Here is a 21269-nt window from a genome sequence, read left to right as displayed (position 1 = left end):
GGTAGAAGAATAGAAAAATACTTTATTTATCCCCCAATGGGGGAAATTCAAATTCGTCAAGTAGCTCAACATTTTTTTTAAATATTTACAATGATTGAATTAACAACAATAAAACAACAATAATAATTCTACTACTAACTAAATAATAATAAATGACTAGATGTCTGAGTTGTTGTTTTTTTTTTTTTAATGAAATAGTTCATATTTTTTCAAATTTGGATGAAAGTAGAAGCTAACTTTGCAAACTTACGCCAACTACAACTTTAATCAGGACAAAGTACGGCAAAGTTTGAGCTTGTTTGCCCACAAAATGAATAAATATTAGATAAAATAATAATAATAATAATAAAGTTTGGTAGATGCTTGAGAATATTCCGAGAGATAATCAAAGATATTATCTACGTGATTTGTTAAGTTAGCTAACGTAAACATAATTTTCTGAAGCTAATGTTAGCTCCCGTTAGCCATTTCTAACCATTAAAGTTAGCAAAAAAAAAACAACAACCGTCAAGCTTAATTCACACGTCAGTATTAACTTGCCTGTTAACATAAGTTATGCTTCACGTGAAAGTTTATTGCACTTTAAAGTGTATTAACGTTTCCACACTTGATACATTTCTGTATATATCTGACCTAAAACAATATCTAAGTGCCTAAATTAGATAAGAGAAGTTAAACTGGAAAACCTCTGAATAAAGTACGTGAATAATCTGATTTTAGTATCCAATGTGACTTATTGTGTAATATTAACTACCACAAAACATTTCCAGTAACTGCCAGTCAGTCCTGAACATAAGATTAATACTTTTACAGAGCAGATTGGATGTTGGGTTTTCTTATATTAATTACATCCTACAGATTCTTCCACAACATTTCTATAGGACTGAGGTCAGGACTTTGACTTGACTATTCATAAACCTTAACTTTAGTGTTTTTTAACCTCTATTTGGCCGAGTGCTGAGGGTTGTTTCCTTGCTACACGATCCACTTTCTCTTTAAATTGAGGTGCAGAACAGATGACAGTAAATTATAAAATTCGCTGGTATAATCCAGAATTCGTTACTCATAAATGACAACAAGCTGTGCAGGCCCAAACCATAATACCACCAGGTTTCACAGATGGTATGAGGTTTAGTTGCTCAGAAATGACCTTTTATGTTTCAGTGACCTATTTTTCCATTAACAAGGTAATTCCTAGAGTTATACTTGGCATATCTACAGCAGATGAACAGGATCTGAAAGTGATGTCCTTAAGAAAGAGGAAAACATCCAGCAAAGACCTGACACAGGAGCTGAGAGATGCATCTGGACCTTCAGCTGATCCATCTGCTGTTGGCCCAAGCCTCATCAGAAATGGGCTCCATGGAAGGGTGGCTGTCAGGAAGCCGTTCTTAAGGAAGGGAAACAGGGAGAAAAGGCTGAGCTGTGCCAAAGGACACAAGAAGTGGGCTGAAAATCAGTGGCAGCAGGTCTGATGGAGGGATGAATCCTCCCCAGAGCCCGGAGCTCAACATTACTGAAGCAGTGTGGGATCATGTTGGCAGAGAACGGAACAAAAGGCAGCCCACATCCAAAGAAGAGCTTTGGGATGTCCTTCAAGAAGCCTGGAGAACTATTCCTGAAGACTCCTTAAAGAAAGGACGGAAAGCTCGTCTGAGAGGGTTCAGGCTGTGCTGGAGAATAAAGGTGCTCAGAGCATATTGATTTTGGAGCTCGTTAAAAGTGTACAAACTCTGTTTTTTTTTTTTTTTACCCAATATATGGTATTTCCATTTATTTTTTCCAGCTTCCCCGGCAGTATATAAAGAAATGATGGGTGGCTCAAGACTTTAGCGCATAACTAACTTGGCGCAGCCGCAGTATAACGCGCAATTGAAAGGCTTTTAGGGAACAGTTGCTGTCCGTGGTGCTGAAGCGGCTTGAGTTTGCTGTAGATGGGAAGAGATAAAGATTTTTCCTTAATTTGATTTGCAACTGACTGTTTTACACTGTAAAATAATATATAAAGTACGTGTAGTGGTAAAAATGCTATTTCTTACGGCTGAAAAAAATCTTCAATTGATGCATTTAAACGTACAAAGTAGAGCAACTCTATGAGAATTCTACCTTTACACAGACAATCTTTCCCCAGTATTTATGAAAGGATGAGGCAGAGGTCATTGATGGTTTTCCCGGATTTTCATTCACCACCTACAGGAACGAATGTAACAGGACCTTAGCACGCATTTCAATGATTTAAACTCGCATGGGTACACCGACAAACCCTATGGCCCACCTAAAGCCGCGATGCTGTCAATGATTAGTGCGGATGTGCTGGCACAGGGCAGGTGGAGTGAGAGGAGGAATAAGGGAGGGAGGGAGAGAGGGAGGATGCTGCCAGCGGAAAATGGCTGCTGCAACCTCAAGCCTATCCTGATACACCGAAACGACATCAAGGTGGAGAGAAAGTGAGCCGGAGGAAGAGAGAGGAAGATTAGAAAAATGAGAGCAGATGGAGAGAGGATGTGTATGAGTCTGAGTGTTTCCTGAAAGGAGGATAAAAAGAGGGAGAGAGGAGACCCTGGGGTGGGCTGCTGCAAGCGGCGGGCAACACCGAGCCATGGAGGGCGAGTAAGTCCTTACATTTTCATTTTTAACACTGCACATATATATTCAGCAATCTGCCAGAACGGATAGAAAGAACGCCGCCACCATCAGTGTTACACCAATCCAGTAACATGGACTGTTATCACAGTCGGTGCTCTACAGCTTAGCAGGCTGCCGAGAATAAAAACACCATTACGTAGTCTTGAATCAACAGCATACACCCCATTTCCGATATATCCATGCCAATATGTGATAAATGTAAAGCCACATCCATGTGGAGCAGTGCTTTTAGATGACTGGCACTCAGTATGCACGCACAGAATTAAGAATGGACACGGACACACGTATTTGAAAACACCTGGAACATTGCAACAATTCAAATGCGTGGTTAGCGATTGGTAAAAACAATCACGAAATCAGTCAGTGTGTAAAATGTATGGGGGGGTGGAGGGGGGGAGCGAAATATGGCGAGTTTGAGGCCAGCATCGCGTCATTCAGGACAAGGCTACAGTAAAATGAGGGAGGGATGGAGGCGTTGTGATTTTTATCAACGTGTCTCGGGGTTTCATTATGATTTTTAAAGCCAAACTTTATGAATGAAATGTGATTTTTCTCTCCCTCTCTCGCTCTCCCTCTTCCTCACCCCTCCTCTCCTTCTTCCCTTTTCTAATCGGCCCCCTCCCCCCATTTCTCGTTTCCTCTCCATCCTCTCACCCACTCGTTCTTTTCTTTTCTTTTTTCCTCTCACCTCTTCCCCATATTTTCCTTCTTCTCCACGCGCGGTTTCATTGTATTAAGGCCCTAAAACTCATTCCGGTGAAATACAGAACGCGCACTGCGAAGTCACATCCAGTCTCGTTCCGTCCCATTCATAAAAAATATATAACATATTATTGGGGTGTGTTAATGAGTGCGCGCAGCAGGGGCGGAATGGAGAAAAGAGGGAAATAATTGCAATAATAGAGATCCAGTGTGATGAGAAAATAATTTTTTTTTAAAAAGGATGCTGCTGTGCATGCATTACATGCACATGCCGAAATGCGGGGCTGAATCATGCAGCCGACGAGAAATGCAGCATGTTTTATTTCTATTTTGGCAAGAATGCCGGGGCCTCTGATGGCGAATGGGTGCGTTCATTGATACGTCTATGTGGGAAACACTCATTCTTCCTCCCTCCTCCCATTTGGCTATTTCTCTCCTTCTCAACGTTGGCTTTCTTTCTATCAAATTGCTCCGTTGTTCCATAACTCTCAGCCCATATAGCTCAAACCTTCCAGCCATGCTGATTTTAATTATTATTTTTTTTTAACTTACTCTTAGCGGAATAACGCGTCAAATTTACCTCTGTCACGTGAGAAATCGCCTTGAATATAAGTGCATGATAGGCCTGTGAGCTGTCATGTTGCAGCGCTTCCAGGCCAGGCTGTCAGCTTTGTGCTCTTTGTGTGAATCTCACCATGTTGCACTTCCATTCACACAAAAAAGCCCAGCTCAAAGAACTGGATTCCTCCCGGCTGAATGACTGTGTGACTTACATGTGTGTGTTTGTCATGACGTTGTTTAATCTTGGTTTCCCCTGACAGTGTGCGTGTTCGTGCCGTGGTGATGACACGCGATGACTCCAGTGGCGGCTGGGTGCAACTTGGAGGTGGCGGCCTCAGTCATGTGGTCATATGTAAGGGGCGGAGTCAGGACGGCAGGGGGCGGAGGGAATACATCATACGCGGAGAACGGCTGCGAGATCGAGCAGTGAGTGTGTGCGTGTGTTATGGCTGTCTTTAGTGCCACGTTGCTTGTCAACACCACCTAAAGACTGTAGTTATGTAGGAGGGGTGGCGTTACAGCAGGAAGAGCCTCATCTATGCTCATCTTCTCTCCTCCCATGCGGATGTCTGTGTGTTCAGCCGGTGTTGGAGTGTGCTGTGCAGAGGGGCTTAGTGTACAACAAGGTGAATCCCATCTTCCATCACTGGCGAGTAGAGGACCGAAAGTTTGGCCTCACATTCCAGAGTCCCGCCGATGCCATCTCCTTTGAGAACGGGCTGCAGGCTGTCATAGACAAGCTCGACAGAGGTAGACAAACACAACCCAGAAACCAATCTCACTGCTCTGTTGATACTGGTTTTAGAATCCCCTCTTCTCATGTTATCAAGGCTCCGACTCGCCCTCGTCCTCTACCCCAGAAGAGGCCGACACTGAGGATGACGGACAAGCTGTGAGTATCTGAGCAGCTTCAGCATTTACTCATGCAGTCTTTTCTTTTTTTTTTAAACACGTGGGGTGACATTTAACCTGTCAGTCCCATACAGGAAGCGAGTCTTCATCCAACAGCAGAAAGGAGATGCTTCCCAAACCCATCACCATAGTGACAAGCGAGTCCTCGTCGACCTGTTTCGTGCGGCCGGAGGAGTTTAGCTTTGGATCCAGCCATGCTGTCACCACTCACACACCTGCCCAGGTAGGGTTAGGGTTACCCCAACAACCTTCTACTCCAATTACACACGTCAGGATTTCATTATCAACTTATTTCTTGTGAGGGGTTCCCACCAAAAGTAGTTTAATTTTTATAAAATGTAAATCCAGATCTACAGATGAGTCGTTTTTTTAAAATCAGAATAATCTGCTGGCGTCCTACAGGGCGACATTTAGTCAATATTTCGGTTCTCTCTCTCTGTTGTAGTGGAAAAGAAAACCTTCTGTATCCGCTGCCACAGCACACGCTGTTCCCGACTCACTTTGTAATCCTACACCCTCTCCACAGATCCACACCAGGCCGGGACAGCACCAGCTCTCACAAATGACAACCGTGTTGAATCCCCCCGCGCCTCCGCCCCCACCCCCTGCTCCACCCACTCCTCCTGTGGGCCCCCCAGCCTCCTCACCTCTGTCCCCCCTGTCGCCCACGATTTCGCTGCTGGAAGAGGGAGACCTGCGCAGTGTGGACCCCTGCAAAGATCTGTGGGGCTCTCGAGGTTATGAGGACTACAGACGCGCCGGGGCAACAAGGACTATGGTTGGGGGGCTGACGGGGGGTGTGGTTGTTGGAGGCGGAGGGAGCCTGCAGGACAAGTCGGAGCTGTGCGTGGTTCGCTTCGAGAAGGAGCTGGCAGGCGTGGGGACCGCCGGCTGCGAGGTGACCGTGAGCCTGGACAGTAAAGCCTCCCAGCGTCTGTCCTCGTCGTCGCCCACCTGCGTGTCGATGCCCAACGCCGTGTCGGGGGTGTCATCAGGCGCCGGCTCGCCCCAGGAGACGGGCAAAGGCTCGCCCTCTCCCTGCTGCATCCACACCTCGCTGGCCACGCCTCGTTCGCGGACTCGTAAGAGAGGAGGAGGGGCCAGCGGCGGCGGCGACCCGGGGGTCATTTCTCCTGACGACGACAGTCCGTGCCCTCAGGCCTCATCCTCGTGCTCGTCTCGCTGCGTGTACTGCCGCTCCGTTTTCAGCGCCTCGGAGAACGGGCGGGGCCGCTGCAGGGACGCCCCGGACCCGGCGCTGCACTGCCTGCGCCAGTGGACCTGTGTGTGGTGCGCAGAGAGTCTGCTCTACCACTGCATGTCGGACTCTGAGGGAGAGTTCTGGGAGCCTTGTTCTTGTGACGACTCTTTGGGGGGTCACCCGCACCCCCTTTGCTGTGCCCGCTGGTTGGCCCTCGTGGCCCTGTCGCTCTTCGTGCCCTGCATGTGCTGCTACCTGCCTTTGCGCGCCTGCCTGCGATGTGGGGAGAGGTGTGGCTGCTGTGGGGGAAAGCACAAAGCGGTCCGATGAGGCCAGGCTACGGGGTGGGAGGGGCTCCCTGGACCGAGGGGGTTCGGGTATCAAGAGACGAGGGCATCTGTGGGGATGGAGGAGGCATTTAGCAGGTGGAACAGAGCTCTCAGCAGAACCAGACCTCTGACGTGGCCCCCCGAAGCCCCATAGCCTTCCGCTGCATTCAGCTCTTTCTCTTTCCAACCTGGGGCCTTCCTCACTGGTCCATGCCTGCTGCCGGTGCGCTGCACTCAGACCAGGCTCTGTGGGAGTCACCTGGAGCCTCCATGGTGGATTTACTGAGGGACGGCTGATCTAGAGTTAGCTGTATCACAGAAAGAGGGTGGCAGAGGCAACAATGATGTGTACACTGTTTCAAATGTCCGTTTGTTTCGTTTTTTATTTAGAAGGAAAATCTAAAAAAAAAAAAAAAAAAAAAAAAAAGAAGATGTTTATATATATGATTGTTATAATTTTAATTGGTATATTTTATTAAATGTAAAACACATTCACAGAATCCCCAAATGGCACACACATTCACGTTATTCACAGACATGAGATCTTTGGGGAAGTTATTTGTTTCATGTTGGCCTGTTTGTCGGTCAGATGAACAGATGTCACCCTTTACCTCTAATTTTACCTCAGATGTTAACTCAAACCTTGGTTACGTTAGGAAAAAAGGGAGGAGAGGACGGCTTAGAGCGAGCAAAGCCAAAGTGTGTGCAGCCTTCAAGAATCAAGCATCTGAGACCACAAGTATTGTCTAATTGTTAAAGTACCACAGTGAGAGACAGGTCACCGAATGCAGAGACAATTAATGTTTAGGGAAGTTGCAATGACAACCACAAAGACTTAAAAGTCACATTGTGACTCGTAATGGTCCTTTGTAACCAAACTTATTTTTGTTTTTTCTGGAAAAAGAAAAACAGAGAATGTGTGTCCAGCAGTAAACACTCTCACTTTGCACATACCCCCCCCCCATTTTTCCATCTATTTTTAAAATGAATCATAAAAACATCAAACACCACCACTGTACTTGTTGAATCAGACAAGGTGCTTGAAACTGAGGCCTCTGAGTGAGTCTATTCTATCTAATATACACAGTGACCGTACACCCCAAAGAACAGGAAACCCCCCCCCCCCCGATAACCAACCGGGTGATGCGTCGAAGCCTTTAACGGAGACGCCACCAAAAAAAAAATTAAGTGCAATGAACAATGTATTAAAAGAGTATTTTTGTACCAGTTGCTCGAGTCGGGAATGAAATGGAAACGTGTTGGAACTGGAAAGTGTAGTGTGTTCCTGTGTTGGATATCAAGCAGCTCTAATTGTGACTGTTGAACCTGTGACGAGCAAAGAGACGCAGAAACCTGAGAAAGATGAAAGCAGGCAGCTCAGTGGTGCCCCAGCTGTGTTGGCTGGGTGTTGCTTAGAGTAGAAAATCAAGACGCTGCCGTTTTTAATGTTGCCCGAGACGTTTCAGCAGGGTCTGAAACAACCCTTAAAAGTTTTTAATCCTCCCGAGATTTTGTTTCTAAACATGTTTGCAGCTAAGATTAAAGACAAAATTCACCCCAGAATATTCTTTTGAATACTTCTGCTGATGTACCTCGGATTTCGGTGTCATTTTCCTAATCTGTGGATTGTTTTTTCTCCACTTTCAGTGAAAAGCAGATGAAAAAGGATTTTAAGTCACAGCTCCGACATATATTAACAAACATCTTAAACACAAAACGTTGCCGTTTCCCTCCACATATATCACAGAAAAGGAAAAGGCAGAGACACTTGTTTCTCCACAGAAAGTTGCATCATGCCAAAAACTTGGTGCACGGCGATGACGTGAAGCTGAAGAAGGTTAATACAGTATTTTGGGCTGATATTGCTTCAGCTTTCACGGCCTCTTCATCTACACAAACTGGCCAAAGAAAAGCAACCGACTTCAACCTTGTTTCTTGTGAGATGCTTAAAGATTTAATAAAGAAATGAATGAATTCTGGGCACACGGTGATTATAAAAGCAGGTGGAAGTGGACACGTGGATCAAAATCAAGGACAGGACATTCACAGATATCCAAAACTAACGAGCATCACAGATTTTACCATCACAGCTGGTAACATCGTGGTTAAATTACGGCAGAATGAACCTTTCAGAAGCTTCATCGTATTATTTACGTTTTAGTTTTAGCCAAGAACTTCTATCCAAAGTGACTTAAAGGGAGTGAACAGGCAGCAGGGTTCAGACACGACACGACACGGGACACGAGGACGTCGTCTTCTCCTCCAGCCGACCAACAACGTTGGTCCACTTGAAAACACAAAGATGAAAAAAAACAAAAAACTTTGTCTCAACGGCAGGAAACTCAAACTCAGTTGGTCACCAGACTGCCATCCCCTGGACCTAAATTAACCGTTTCTACGACACACACGGAAACGCGTTGACGTGCGCACACACAAACTAGAGACAGGCGTTCACTCGACGGTGCAGATATACAGAACTAGTAAAGCCATTGCACACAATTTGCTACTTCTGGTTCAGAAACGGTGTTGGAGATCATGCGATCACAACTGCAGGCCCATTCTTACATCTTAATAAATGTGCCTTTTGATTTGAGTAATCAATAACTTATGATTTCCAAGTAACTCTGTATTAAGTACTACTTACTTTTTTTGGTTATTGATTTCTGCCAATGTGCATATTTTCACATGTACGTATTTATTAGTTTCAAAGTAATTAATGAGATATTACCTGTTTATTTATTTATTGAGATATTTATTCTGACTCTTTATTTTTTTGAGACAGGTTTTTATCTTCTGTGCTGTCTTACTTCTGACTTTGTGCCAATGTGCTGCTTTGAGGTGTTACATATCGTGGGTTTGTATCATTATTAAACCCTCACTCTATATTTTAAATCTGTGTTTTCTTCTCTCCGACGTCATTAATTCACTGTGCCTTTTCCCAAACGCTGTTTGAAAGTATTCCCCAGTGCCATTTAAGGAATTGAAAATAGATTCGTTCTATAAATGGTTCTTTTGTTATTTCTTGCCTCTGAAAAATAACTATTTTGGGAAAGTAGTTTTTTGTTTTCTTCTGGAAAAAAAGGCTTCTATTAGATGAAGTTCATGTCCACATGTACAAAAGGGAAGAAAAGGAGGACAAATGTGTTGCACTAAAGAGATTTACTCCACAAACGCAGCCTCAGGACTGCTGTGCTCCAGGTGCTGCGCTCAGTTACCTGGCTGAATACATGTGCTGCCTTTTATGTTTGAGGATTTCAGTGGAGGTCAGGTTCAGGTCTTCATTACAGATGTCACAGTGATAAACTCTGGTGAGACTAGACACCGAGGAGGAGCCCGGCTTTCCACCGTCTGCTTCTGAAATCCAACAAAAAAAAAAAATCCCCCCCACAGTTAGCCTTGATTTCTTAATGAAAGGTGCACGTGTTAAAGTCACCTTTAAAGAAATGATGATCCAAATATGAATTTCCTGACCTTCCTCTGGCTGCTGCTTTTCTTCAGCGGGCCTGCAGGAAGCTTCGTGGTGCATGCGCTCCAGCGGGGTCAGAGGCATGTAGAGGTCACAGTTAGGACAAGTCCAGAAAGCGCGTAAACATTCACTGTAGAGATCCTTTGAATCCTGCAGTTTGAGTCAAACGAACAGTTAAAACTTGTTAGAACTTGTTTTATTGTCTGTTTACATCTATTGTTCAGTTGTTTTCATTAAACTGAGCTTTTACTTGGATGAACTGGTAAAAAAAAAAATGTGGAAAAGCACTGAAATCTCTGATTACTTTTAGATTTCACCAACAGCGTAACCCAGCGAGTTGATATCTAAGGCAAGCAAAAGGCGACCCCACTCCAGTTCCTGTAATTCCCTTATAAATAGGCCTACTACTTTAGCCGCTTTTGGACAGAGCCGTTCTAAGAACGCAGTTATCCGAACTGTCCTACTCGAATTTCGTTCTGATAACTGTCCTTCTGTTTCAGTCTGCATTCGCACATGAGTCGGGACCTGATGGGGACTGATGCGCCGCGCGCAGCCGTCTGCGTCAGTGACGTGTTACTTTAGCGCCACATTCAACAACAAAACAGAACCCGGTAAAAGTAAGGAGAGAAGAAAAAACACCACCAAGAAGCTAATATGGAGAGCGGGGAGGCCACCGTGTTCATGGTCTGCATGATGGTGATATTAATCATGGACGATCACATCAGGCGTCTAATATCGAGGCTGGAAATGCTCACAGAGAGAGTCAGGAGATACTTTTTCATTTCATGAAGGAAGGAAGGAGAGCAGAGCGCCGCAGACAAATGAGACCAGTGTAAGTTTAACTTATTAAACACCCGCCGGTTGTGTCTGTGTCGTATGAGGAAACATTTCAGCCGTGATAGCATGACATGGGGCGTAGCTACCGACCACCACACACCTCCGTCAGATCGTTCTACAGAACCATGAAAAGACCCGACCTCGGAGAAGGAGCTAAATAGTTATAGGAACTCAGGGAGAAAGCCCCGAGTTCCTGTATGTCCGAACACGGGAGAAAACGGCCCCGAGGATTAAAAGGTTATTAGAACTGCCAAAGGTTCCTACAGTCCGAAAGCGGCTAATGGTTCAGCCTCCAACTTCCCAACGACGCCATCTAGCTGTGCAGGTGACAACTATCAAGCTGTTGTCGTCATCATGCAATGCACTTTCCCTGGCTGTGTGAGAATTTAGTCCAACCAAAACATCTAATATCTGCAGCGTGTGCTCGTGATTTCACATCCAAGTAGTTTGGTTCAGTTAAAAAAAACTGATCTGAAGTCTGTTAGTCGGCGTCTTTAGCCGAGACTTTTTAGTTTTCCTCATTCAGTTTGAACAAAGATCTGCTTTACTTTGGCTTTAAGATGATGCTTTTCTGACAAACTCACGGTCAGACAGTTGTAGGTGAAGAAGTTGGTCACACGCAGGCCTCCTTTGATGGGGTCTGGTTTGGCCTCCACTCCTGGACACAGTGGGTTTAGACCCGGGGCCTCGGTCTCACACTGAGGGCCGACGTACAGGTTCTGGGTCTGGAAAGCTGCGAGTCTCCGTAAGCTGTAACTAACCTTAAAGGGTCGGGGAACAGGTACAGAGAAAGTGGATTTCAAGCTGAAACAATCAAGGTGAAAAGGGCTTTCTCAATCTTTAACTAGTAGGTATGACCAAGCGCTAGTATTCTAACTGAAACCAGATTCAAGATTTTTGTTTATTTCTTTTCCATTCAGAGTGTTTCGGATCTCTTTTAATCACTCCCTGAGTAAAAAAAAAAAAAAAAGCTCCCCAAAGCCAGAAAAGAAACACATTTTTGCTAAACTTTTACATATAAAATGTTTAATACATCTGGATGATATGTCACTCTGGTTGTGTTGGAGGGCTCTGCCGCTAAGTGCTCGCTCAGAGGGAGTTGCTGGGTTTCTGTATGTTGGAACTAGATAAACTAAATGGAACCAAATTAAAACCCCTCAGAATATATACGGCGTAAATGAGTCAGTACTAGTCAGGCTCTGTCAGAGGTGAAAGTGTAGAAACAGAGTGCAGGCATAGAGGGAAGTACAGGGTAAGTGCTCGGGTAATGCGTAATGCCAGCTCATGAAAATCTGCAAAGTTCAAGAAAACCAACAGATTGCATCTCACAAAAAAGGTACATGAAGATGGGTGTGATGGACTCTAACCACCCTGCATGTGTACCTCTGTGTAGAGCAGGAAGCGGACCAGCTCTCCGCCCAGCTTCTCCGTGTCTCTGCGGGACATCCCCTGGACTGTGGGGTCCAGCTGGGTCTGCAGCAGCCGCTCCCACTCAGACCTGAGGGTGAGGGCTGTGGACAGAATCCTCAGGGCCTCCCCCGGCTCCTTCAGCTCCAGCTCCAACCAGCCGTCCACCACCAGCCGCGTACAGTCTGCGTTGGTGTCCACAGAGTTTGCAACCAGCATCACAGCCTAGAGACAAATTCAGGATCAGAGGATCAATATTACCCCAGCAGTGATGGTGACGCATAATGACTTAAACTTGTTAACAACCACTCCTCTAATAACTTCTCTAATAACCCATCGCCTCCACCCTCACTTACTGTCCCTATGCGATTCATAATTGGCAAAACCATTACGTGACTCTGTACCTTCACCATCTGTAAACGTTCAAAAAGGGGAATGATGTGGGAGCAGGGATGTCCCACATCTGTTACTAACCTGCAGGGCTGGGACCCGCACGCAGTTGGACAAATATGGCCTGTTGGTCTCCAACAGAGTGACAAAGGCTAGCAGCTGGTGTCTGCTGCTGTCCTTCCTATCAGGTCCTGCAGGCAGGAAGCAGCGAGATGGGATGAAAGATGTACAATAATCAGAGTGGACTGGGGGGGGGGACACTGCAGTGGAACTGGGGCACATTTTAGGGGAATGTTTTTAGTTCAATTCAATGTATTTTTGAAAACAAACAGAATGGCCACTGTTCTTTAAGTGCAAAATGAGCTGAATTAAAATGCTGATTTTGAAAAGTAATCACAAATAAACTGAGATAATGATTTTTTTTAAATCTTAAAATGATCTCTATAAAGGCAGTGCTCACCAACTGCATAATAACTCGCTGCACCGTGGAGTTAAACTGGTAGATTTTTATCAAACCTTGTCTTCAAGTGTAATTTGAAGTCATTTTTGTGTTTTAACACTGTTGAGCTACAAGTTTAAAATAAAAATGGTTCCGTCCAATTAACTGAAAGGGATTGTACAATTAGTCTTAAAGGAGAACTCCGGTATTTTCAACATTAAGCCTCTTTTCTGAGTCGTCTGCAATGTTTTAGAACCCCCCTCACCGCTTTTTTGATGTTTACTGCTGTCTCCGGTATTTGCCTAATTTTGATTCTTCTCAACCTGCTTCAGAATGGCAAGTCATGCGCATGTCCTAAAAGGTCCGTAAAAGCACCATAAACGTCCGTTTTCAAAATAATCAACTCACCGGAGTGGTTACTGGTGTGCACTGGTAATCCATATCAAATTTCGTTGCGAAAAGTTGCTTCTGTCGTGTTTTATTTGACATTTTGTACTGGATGTCCGTTGATATTACTCCGCCACCGCTAAGAAAATAGTGCGAGCATGAACGAGCTGCCAAATAAAACACGACACATCACAACAACGGACGTTTATGGAGCTTTTACGGACCTTTTTGGACATGCACATGACTTGCCATTCTGAAGCAGGTTGAGAAGAATCAAAATTAGGCAAATACCGGAGACAGCAGTAAACATCAAAAAAGCGGTGAGGGGGGTTCTAAAACATTGCAGACGACTCAGAAAAGAGGCTTAATGTTGAAAATACCGCAGTTCCCCTTTAACAATGGCCTCATTCTTAACTAATATCTGAACTGATAAAGTATCTTTTTGAAGAGGCTTGTAGTCCTTCTAAAGGAGGTTTACCCATCTCTCTGTTCTCATCCTCCGGCACATGCAACACCTCTGGATCACTTGCGAACACACTGGTCGGGTGGATCACCACTCCCTGCTTATTCCTCGTGTGAAACACCTTCAAAGAGGAAAAAAAAATTTTTTTTCACCCCTTGTTTTCAGTCACATTTCATATAAACAATAGATTTCCCTGATGGAGACGCCCGACCTGCTCGGAGTCTTTGCGGGTGGAGTTGTGCTCGTCGGGCAGAGCCAGCTGAGGGTAGAGGCCCCTGCACAGCAGCAGCTTCAGCAAAGCCTGCTGGCGGGAGGACAAGTCCTGGCTGACGTTGACCGCCTCCTGCAGCTCCGACACGTTGTGACGCAATTTGAACTTCACCTCCTATTTCAGGACAGATTGAACCACAGAAAGTTCACTTAAGAGTCAGATGGTCTAAAACTTACACAAAGACACGAACATGCAACCTAACCGACAGCAACTAAGCTCAGTTTTAAACTAATTTAACTGAATTTATATATTCATGAACATCAGGGAAAAGAGTTTATGTTGAAAAAAAATGTTTTTATTCCATGGGTCCTTCTGAGTCTGAGAATTAATCAGGAAAACCCTAAGTTTTATGATACCTTGCTGTATCTGATGCCACGCTGCACTCTGACTTCACCTGAATGTCCACGTTCTGTCCCGGTCCCTCCTTGTTCTTCTTGCCTTTGCCTGTTGTCTCGGTGTCGGATCCCGAGGAAAACTCTCCATCCTGGCCCTCTTCCAGCCTCAGGACTTTACGTTTGCTCCCCTCCTGCTGCTCGTGATCCCTCTTCAGCTGATGGAGCTTCTTCCTCTCAGTCAACCTCCCCCTGCGATGCCAGCGGTCACCACCAGAGGGAGCACTGTCCTCTGATTCCAGGAGGCCATGGCTCCTCAACAAGTCCTAAAAACAAACAGAACATCTATGAAAAATGTAACAAAAAGTAAATTTTCAGTGCATGAGCTGTTGCGTCAGGAGGAGCCTGCCTTGAACTGTCTGCGTAGGTTGACCATCTCATACAGTCGCTGCTCCTCCAGGCCTCTCCTCCTGCACCACTTCCTTGAGGCCCCACCTCTTTCTCCTTTTACCTGTGCAGTTCAAGTCTTAAATGTTACAATATAAGATCCATTTTACATTAAAAAAAAGCCACTGTCATGTTATGTTTTCCCTTACTGACCTCCACCCATGCATTGAAGGTGTTGAGGAGAGTAAAGGGGTCTCCTTGGTTGCTGTGCAGGGGCTGGCGGGCGGTGGCACAGTCTGGGTTGTGCTGTGAGCTGCGTAGGAACGGTGACTGAACACTGAGGGCGGCTGCTACGGTCAAAACGGGCTCCACTAAGTTGAACACAGAGCCGAGCACCAGCATCTTTCCTGAGACAAAGCAAACACGCACACGGCCTAAAACTAACTGCTGGAGGAACATGGGAGCACCGTCAATGTGCACAGGTCCTGATCCACACCGCAGTTCTTTATGTTTCTTCTAATCTTTTAAAGTTCTCCAGGCTTTCTGAAGGTCTTTATAAGTTTTTCTTTGGACATCGGCTGGTTTTTCACTCATTTTCAGTCCTGTCTTTTTACCTGACCATTTTCAGAGGAATGTGGGTTTTTTTTATTGTCAAGAAACCTCCACGCTGACCTATGAATCATTCAAGCATCAAAAAGGCTCCCAACTCAAGGGACGCACCAGTATTGTGTCGACACATAACAGACAACTTAGCAAAGAACCGATTTTAAATTGGATCTTTAGGCACTTTGTTACCAGCAGCCTGTCACAAAGACACATAATTTGTTCCCATTTCTTTAGTTTCCTCTAGGGCCGGCACGGTATATGTATTCGTGCCGAACCGTCACGGTTCGGGGGTCACGGTTCGGCACGCGCATTGCCACGCAGAATACACACGGTACGGAAGTTTAATATTGATCTGAACGCGGAACTGTTATTTTGCAAGAGTTTCCTTCAGGACCCATTTAAACACTGCCACATGCAAGCTCTGATTGGTCCGTAGAGATATATATGCATGCCTGGATTGGTCTAGATAGCAAACTCCACCTTCAAATACAAACTGTACTCTGTGGGAAGGTACCGCTGTTGGGCTGATGTTGCGAGAGAGAGCTAACAATGGCGAGTGGCTAAGAATAGGAGACCCACCATCATCATTTAAGTCAGTGGTGTGGGATAACTTCGGGTTCCCTGTGAGTTATAATAGCGATGGAGAGCGAGTGGTTGACAAAACAAAGACGGTCTGTCGTCGTTGTTCGACACCTGTTCATTACGTGAGTGGGAACACATCAAATATGTTAACACATATCAAGCGACACCACCCAGAAATCCCTATCACCGGGACGAGAAGAAAAGTGTCCAATTAGCCTACAGCTCATGTTCACTGAGCTATGTGAATGTAAAAGGGCACTTGTGTATTGTATGTTAAAATACCTAGAAAGGCCATGTGTGGCACTGTTGCACCTATCAATATACTCCTTTCTTGTTTATCAATGTAGGCCTACGACAATGTGGTGCTTGTTCACTTGTTTTACAGAAAGTTCTAGCTATCTCAGCTGGGAATTTAAATAATAAAAAGCTGCCTTTGAGGATAGCCTTTTGGTTGTGTTTTTTTTTCTGCACTGTACCGAAAATGTACCGAACCGTAGGGTCCAAACCGAGGTACGTACCGAACCGTGAGTTTTTTGTACCGTTCCACCCCTAGTTTCCTCTATGAAAAACAGCAAAGATAACACAGTCTGACAGACAGAAAACAGGATTTCTGCAGCAACAAGCTGATTCCCAAAGAGCTGTTAGCTGAAAACTTGGCATATCTCAGCATGGTGTGCAGTGTGTCCTTAAAACATTTGAGGAAACTGGACAAGTGGAGGACAAAAGAAGAAGTGTCAGGCCTAAAGAACTATCTACAGCAGATGAACAGGATCTGAAAGTGATGTCCTTAAGAAAGAGGAAAAACTCCAGCAAAGACCTGACACAGGAGCTGAGAGATGCATCTGGACCTTCAGCTGATCCATCTGCTGTTGGCCCAAGCCTCATCAGAAATGGGCTCCATGGAAGGGTGGCTGTCAGGAAGCCGTTCTTAAGGAAGGGAAACAGGGAGAAAAGGCTGAGCTGTGCCAAAGGACACAAGAAGTGGGCTGAAAATCAGTGGCAGCAGGTCTGATGGAGGGATGAATCCTCCCCAGAGCCCGGAGCTCAACATTACTGAAGCAGTGTGGGATCATGTTGGCAGAGAACGGAACAAAAGGCAGCCCACATCCAAAGAAGAGCTTTGGGATGTTCTTCAAGAAGCCTGGAGAACTATTCCTGAAGACTCCTTAAAGAAAGGACAGAAAGCTGGTCTGAGAGGGTTCAGGCTGTGCTGGAGGAGAAAGGAGCTCAGAGCAGATATTCACTTTAAAGCTCATCAGAGCTGTATAAACTGTGTAAAGCTGAATTTCCATTTATGTTTGCACAGGTTTGAACAAATCCCTGCTCCTACTTCCTGTTTTCTTGTTAATATACAAAGAAATGACAGGTTGGCTCACAACCTTTTCCCAGTATGTCATCAGACGAGGCCTGAAACTGTTGACGGGCTTGTTAAAAGTTAACATGTTATTCTAAAGTACTTAAATGTATTCTTATGGGCGCCTCTTGAAAAAAATAACCAGAAAAACAACTGAAGAACAAGTTTCAATAAAACAGTCTTACCTATGACCACATCAACAGGCAGCTTTGCCAGCAAACTGCCAATAGAGGTCAGCTCACCACGGCTGTCGAGTGCTCCCTGTTCCTTCAGATAAGTAACTGCAGTCTGGATGCTAGCAGCTGGAGGTGGATCAATAAAGACAAAAGAAAGTGGATCTCCAAGATCCATGCTCTTCATCTGTGGAACAAAGCTACCATTTTAATATTGGAAACAGAAAGTTAAAGCGGAAAACTCTGCTGTGATCTACAGAATGTTCCCACCTGAAGAATGAGGGAGTCCAGAGCCACTCTGTGGATTTCAGGCACAGGATACGGTGCGAAGGCATCGTAGTCCGACTCGGCGTACAGGCGGTAACACACACCTGGTCCCGTGCGACCGGCTCGACCTTTTCTCTGCTCAGAGCTGGCTCGGCTGATCCAGAACTCTTGTAGACGCTGCATCTTTGCCTTAGGATCAAAACTCATTTCCTTCACCTTTCCTATGAAAGAAAAAACAGATTTAATGGTATTTTTTCAATTTCTTTTATCATATATTTTTACAACTAGCATCTCTGCGTCCCAAATACCAGAATCACTGGAACATTTGAGATATCCACTTGTTCATCCTGCAGGTTTAAATGAATGGACTTGTTGGTAGGTCTAACAAACTGCAGATGTATGCATAGTTCCATACCTGAGTCAACAACAAAGCGCACCCCATCTATTGTAACAGAGGTCTCAGCAATATTGGTAGAGATGATGCACTTTCTCACACCAGGAGGAGCAATATCAAACACCTGAGGAACAAAATCCTAAGTTAGAGGAACTGATATTTCATACCCACTACATCTAATTCAACCTTTATATGTCTGTTTTAATCCAGTCAAAGACAACTGTGCCTTGTCCTGCTGAGCAAGCGAGAGCGTGCTGTGCAGTGGTAAGACTATCCAGCGACGGGTGTGAGTGGCATAAATCTGACAGGCCTCCTGGATGGTGGAGATCTCCGCCACACCACTGAGGAAGACGAGCAGGTCTCCACGCTCCTCTGGAGGGTAACGCTGATCGATGCCCTGCAGGATGCGCAGGTACGGTCGGGGATCCAGTTTCTCTGAGCGTGAGGGCTGCTCCTCAGCTGGAATGGGCTGGTACGTCACCTTAGCGACAGAGACAACAATAAAAGAAAATCTAAAGTTCTCAAACACTAAGAAAATCAACAAATGTTACTTCTACAGCTTAATCATCTTATTTAATGTCTTCGTTTTAAATTGGAACTGACCATTTAAAACTTGTAAAAAGAAATCAACCACTAGAACAAGAATAATACCATCAGTTTCTGTCCCTTTGTGTAATTTCTTATCAACAAGAACACTTAATACACATCTTATACATGCCACACTTATATAAGCCACAACACAAATTTGCACAATATCTTTGTTATGTTATTTTGTTTATATGTAAGCTCCATGTTTCGGTAAAGTGAAGCAGTTGGACAAAACCTGCATTCGTATTTGTGGCAGCAGGCCAGAACATTTAAGGTTTAAACAAATCTTTCTATAGAAAAAACAGTAGTTTTCAGTAGTTGCAGTTACGCCTCAGTACCGTTGTATCTCTACATCGATCGGATAAGTAACTCTTGAACACTAATCGCCCATATTTACACGTGTGATTACTTTTGTCCTCTGCTTACCTGAATGGGAAACAGCCTGCCAGGTACCTGCAGAACAGGAGCACTATTAAAGTATTCAGAGAAGAGTTTGATGTTGATGGTGGCCGACATGAGGATGAGGCGCAGGTCTGGGCGGTCAGCCAGCAGAGAGCGTAGGACCCCAAGGAGGAAGTCACAGTGTAGGTGTCTCTCATGGACCTCGTCTACGATCATGACTTGGTACTGAGCCAGCGTCTTGTCCTGTTGGATCTGCCGGAGCAGCAGCCCCTCAGTCAGGAAGATCAGTTTAGTGGCTGTGGTCCGAGTGGTCTCAAAGCGGATTTGGTACCCCACCTGAAGATTAGGAAAACAGTTTGTTAGTGCTAAGATATTTTCCATAAATATGTATCTAACGCATTTGAATTTCTCTGAGCAGTTGGCTTTGCTGTGTGCTTTGATCATCCATGACAAACCTTTGAGCCGTACTGGTTCAGGCTCTCAAAGCTGACTCTCTTTGCGAGGGATATGCATGCAATACGCCGGGGCTGAGTGCAGGAGATGTGGCTGAAGCCAGCTGAAAGAAGATACTGAGGTACTTGGGTGGATTTACCACAGCCTGTGTCCCCTGCCACCACCACCACTGGGTTAAGTCGCACCAGTTCCACGATCCGATCCCGGTACTGGAAGATAGGCAGGTTTTTCTGATCCCGGCGAAGCTTGGCCAGCTTTCCAAAGCTCTGTTTCTGACTGAAGTCCAGAAAGTGCAGGAGAGCCAGGCGGCAGTCTGAGATCTCCTGAGTTCCTGGCCCCGAGGATCTCCGACTGCTTCTATGATCTGATTTTTTCAGACGCTCCTCTATGTCCCCGGTGCACACGGATACGTTAATCCGGTAGCGAGCATCATACACTGTAGGAAGACCTAGATCCACCGCTGCAGCACTTGTCCTTCTCCGCTCTTTCTCCTCCACTCTCTCCTCTTTTCGGCCTGCACCAGGCATCTCCCTCTTTATTTTAAATCTCTGAAAGCGGTCAAAGAAGGCCCAGAACTCTTTGTGTTCGGTGCTGCCGGCCTGGATGTAGTCGTGCTTACGGAAAAATATCTCATCAAGCTGAGCTCGGCAATGCGGCCTGTCCCAGTCCCAGCTCCGGCTGTCTCTCCTCCTGTCTGAGTCCATATTTACTCAAAGTACTGTTACCCACCTCCACCACAGGCAAACCGATTCAGTTTACTACTCATAAATAAATAAAAAAACTTATATAAACGGCTTTACAAACATGCAGTAGCTTCATCAACCCCTTTATAGATCAGCTAACACGATTCTGTCCATTTCAAACCAAAGTTTTGTGTTAGTCCATAATATCTTCATAAACTTCTGATACTGAGACCCCTTCACAGTAATATGTAAAAAGATTAAGAAATAAAAAAAACTGCTCAAGAAAAAATGCACAAGGAAATCGCAAATGCAGCGAAAAATGGGGGAATCATAATATGATAGGACCGCTTCCGGTCCGTTCTTTGAAATCGTCCGTCGCCGCAAACACCCGCTATTAAAACTAGTCAAGTAAATAAATAACTCGTTTGTTTCAAATATCTTACTACGGTTATTTAGTAAAATAGATTTTTTAAAATTAGAATATTTAAGTGATGTTCATATGACACACCGCACCATTTAATGTGAATGTTTTCATGGTCACGTTACTGTTTTACGATGCGTCTGAGTTGCAAAACACAACAATCATAGACAATAAATAAACCGACAAATAAAGTCCCTACAGAAATCTAAAAAACCCCACCAAACCTGACAACACAGTATATGACAAAGATAGATCAATAACTTGTTAAACTTTTATTTTCTAATAAATGCTTTAAACATTGTTCATTGTCGTATATTAACTTGTATTATGCTCCCTTTAGGTCAGATATTGCAGAACTTTAACATCAATTATCACAGTTATGCAGACGATACACAACTTTATGTGTCTCTGTCACCGGACGACTGCAGCCCAGCAGACGTACTGTGTCAGTGTCTGGAGGAAGTAAACACCTGGATGAGAGAGAATTTTCTACAATTAAATGAAGACAAAACTGAGATCATTCTGTTTGGTAGCAAAGAGAAGAGGGTCAGCGTTGGTAAATATCTTGAGACTCGGGACCTTACAATCACTGACCAAGTTCGTAACCTCTGAGTGT

At 44.9% G+C, this 21269-nt stretch overlaps 2 protein-coding genes across 2 annotated transcripts; one reads left to right on the top strand and one right to left on the bottom strand.

Annotated features, from left to right (window-relative positions):
- The first annotated feature begins 2453 nt into the window (after positions 1-2453).
- spred3 (sprouty related EVH1 domain containing 3) lies at positions 2454-9243 on the top strand. Its single transcript, XM_075472933.1, has 6 exons — positions 2454-2610; positions 4170-4335; positions 4491-4659; positions 4740-4801; positions 4886-5044; positions 5348-9243. The coding sequence occupies exons 1-6, from the start codon at positions 2600-2602 to the stop codon at positions 6350-6352; spliced, it is 1572 nt and encodes a 523-aa protein (XP_075329048.1). The 5' UTR covers positions 2454-2599; the 3' UTR covers positions 6353-9243.
- Positions 6525-20550, bottom strand: dhx34 (DEAH (Asp-Glu-Ala-His) box polypeptide 34). The gene is made up of 17 exons (XM_075472932.1): positions 19552-20550; positions 19121-19432; positions 18333-18587; positions 18128-18230; positions 17716-17933; positions 17458-17632; positions 14944-15137; positions 14753-14854; positions 14406-14669; positions 13952-14125; positions 13756-13861; positions 12536-12642; positions 12038-12286; positions 11239-11415; positions 9823-9967; positions 9567-9705; positions 6525-6659 (listed from the first exon to the last, which is right to left on the bottom strand). Exons 1-17 carry the CDS (start codon positions 20251-20253, stop codon positions 6656-6658), a joined length of 3426 nt encoding a protein of 1141 aa, XP_075329047.1. The 5' UTR covers positions 20254-20550; the 3' UTR covers positions 6525-6655.
- Positions 20551-21269: the final 719 nt, after the last annotated feature.

The sequence above is a fragment of the Odontesthes bonariensis genome, chromosome 9 (assembly GCF_027942865.1).
Source record: "Odontesthes bonariensis isolate fOdoBon6 chromosome 9, fOdoBon6.hap1, whole genome shotgun sequence".
Lineage (NCBI taxonomy): Eukaryota > Metazoa > Chordata > Actinopteri > Atheriniformes > Atherinopsidae > Odontesthes > Odontesthes bonariensis.
This window is presented reverse-complemented; position numbering and strand designations above follow the sequence as displayed.

Coding starts and splice junctions, on each gene's coding strand:
- spred3 (XM_075472933.1), top strand. Junction 4,660..4,739: donor CATAGACAAGCTCGACAGAG/GTAGACAAACAC, acceptor CATGTTATCAAG/GCTCCGACTCGCCCTCGTCC. Junction 5,045..5,347: donor CCACTCACACACCTGCCCAG/GTAGGGTTAGGG, acceptor CCCTCTCCACAG/ATCCACACCAGGCCGGGACA.
- dhx34 (XM_075472932.1), bottom strand. CDS start 20,253: ATGGACTCAGACAGGAGGAGAGACAGCCGGAGCTGGGACTGGGACAGG. Junction 13,862..13,951: donor CCCGCAAAGACTCCGAGCAG/GTCGGGCGTCTC, acceptor TCCTCTTTGAAG/GTGTTTCACACGAGGAATAA. Junction 12,287..12,535: donor TGCGGGTCCCAGCCCTGCAG/GTTAGTAACAGA, acceptor ATTTGTCTCTAG/GCTGTGATGCTGGTTGCAAA.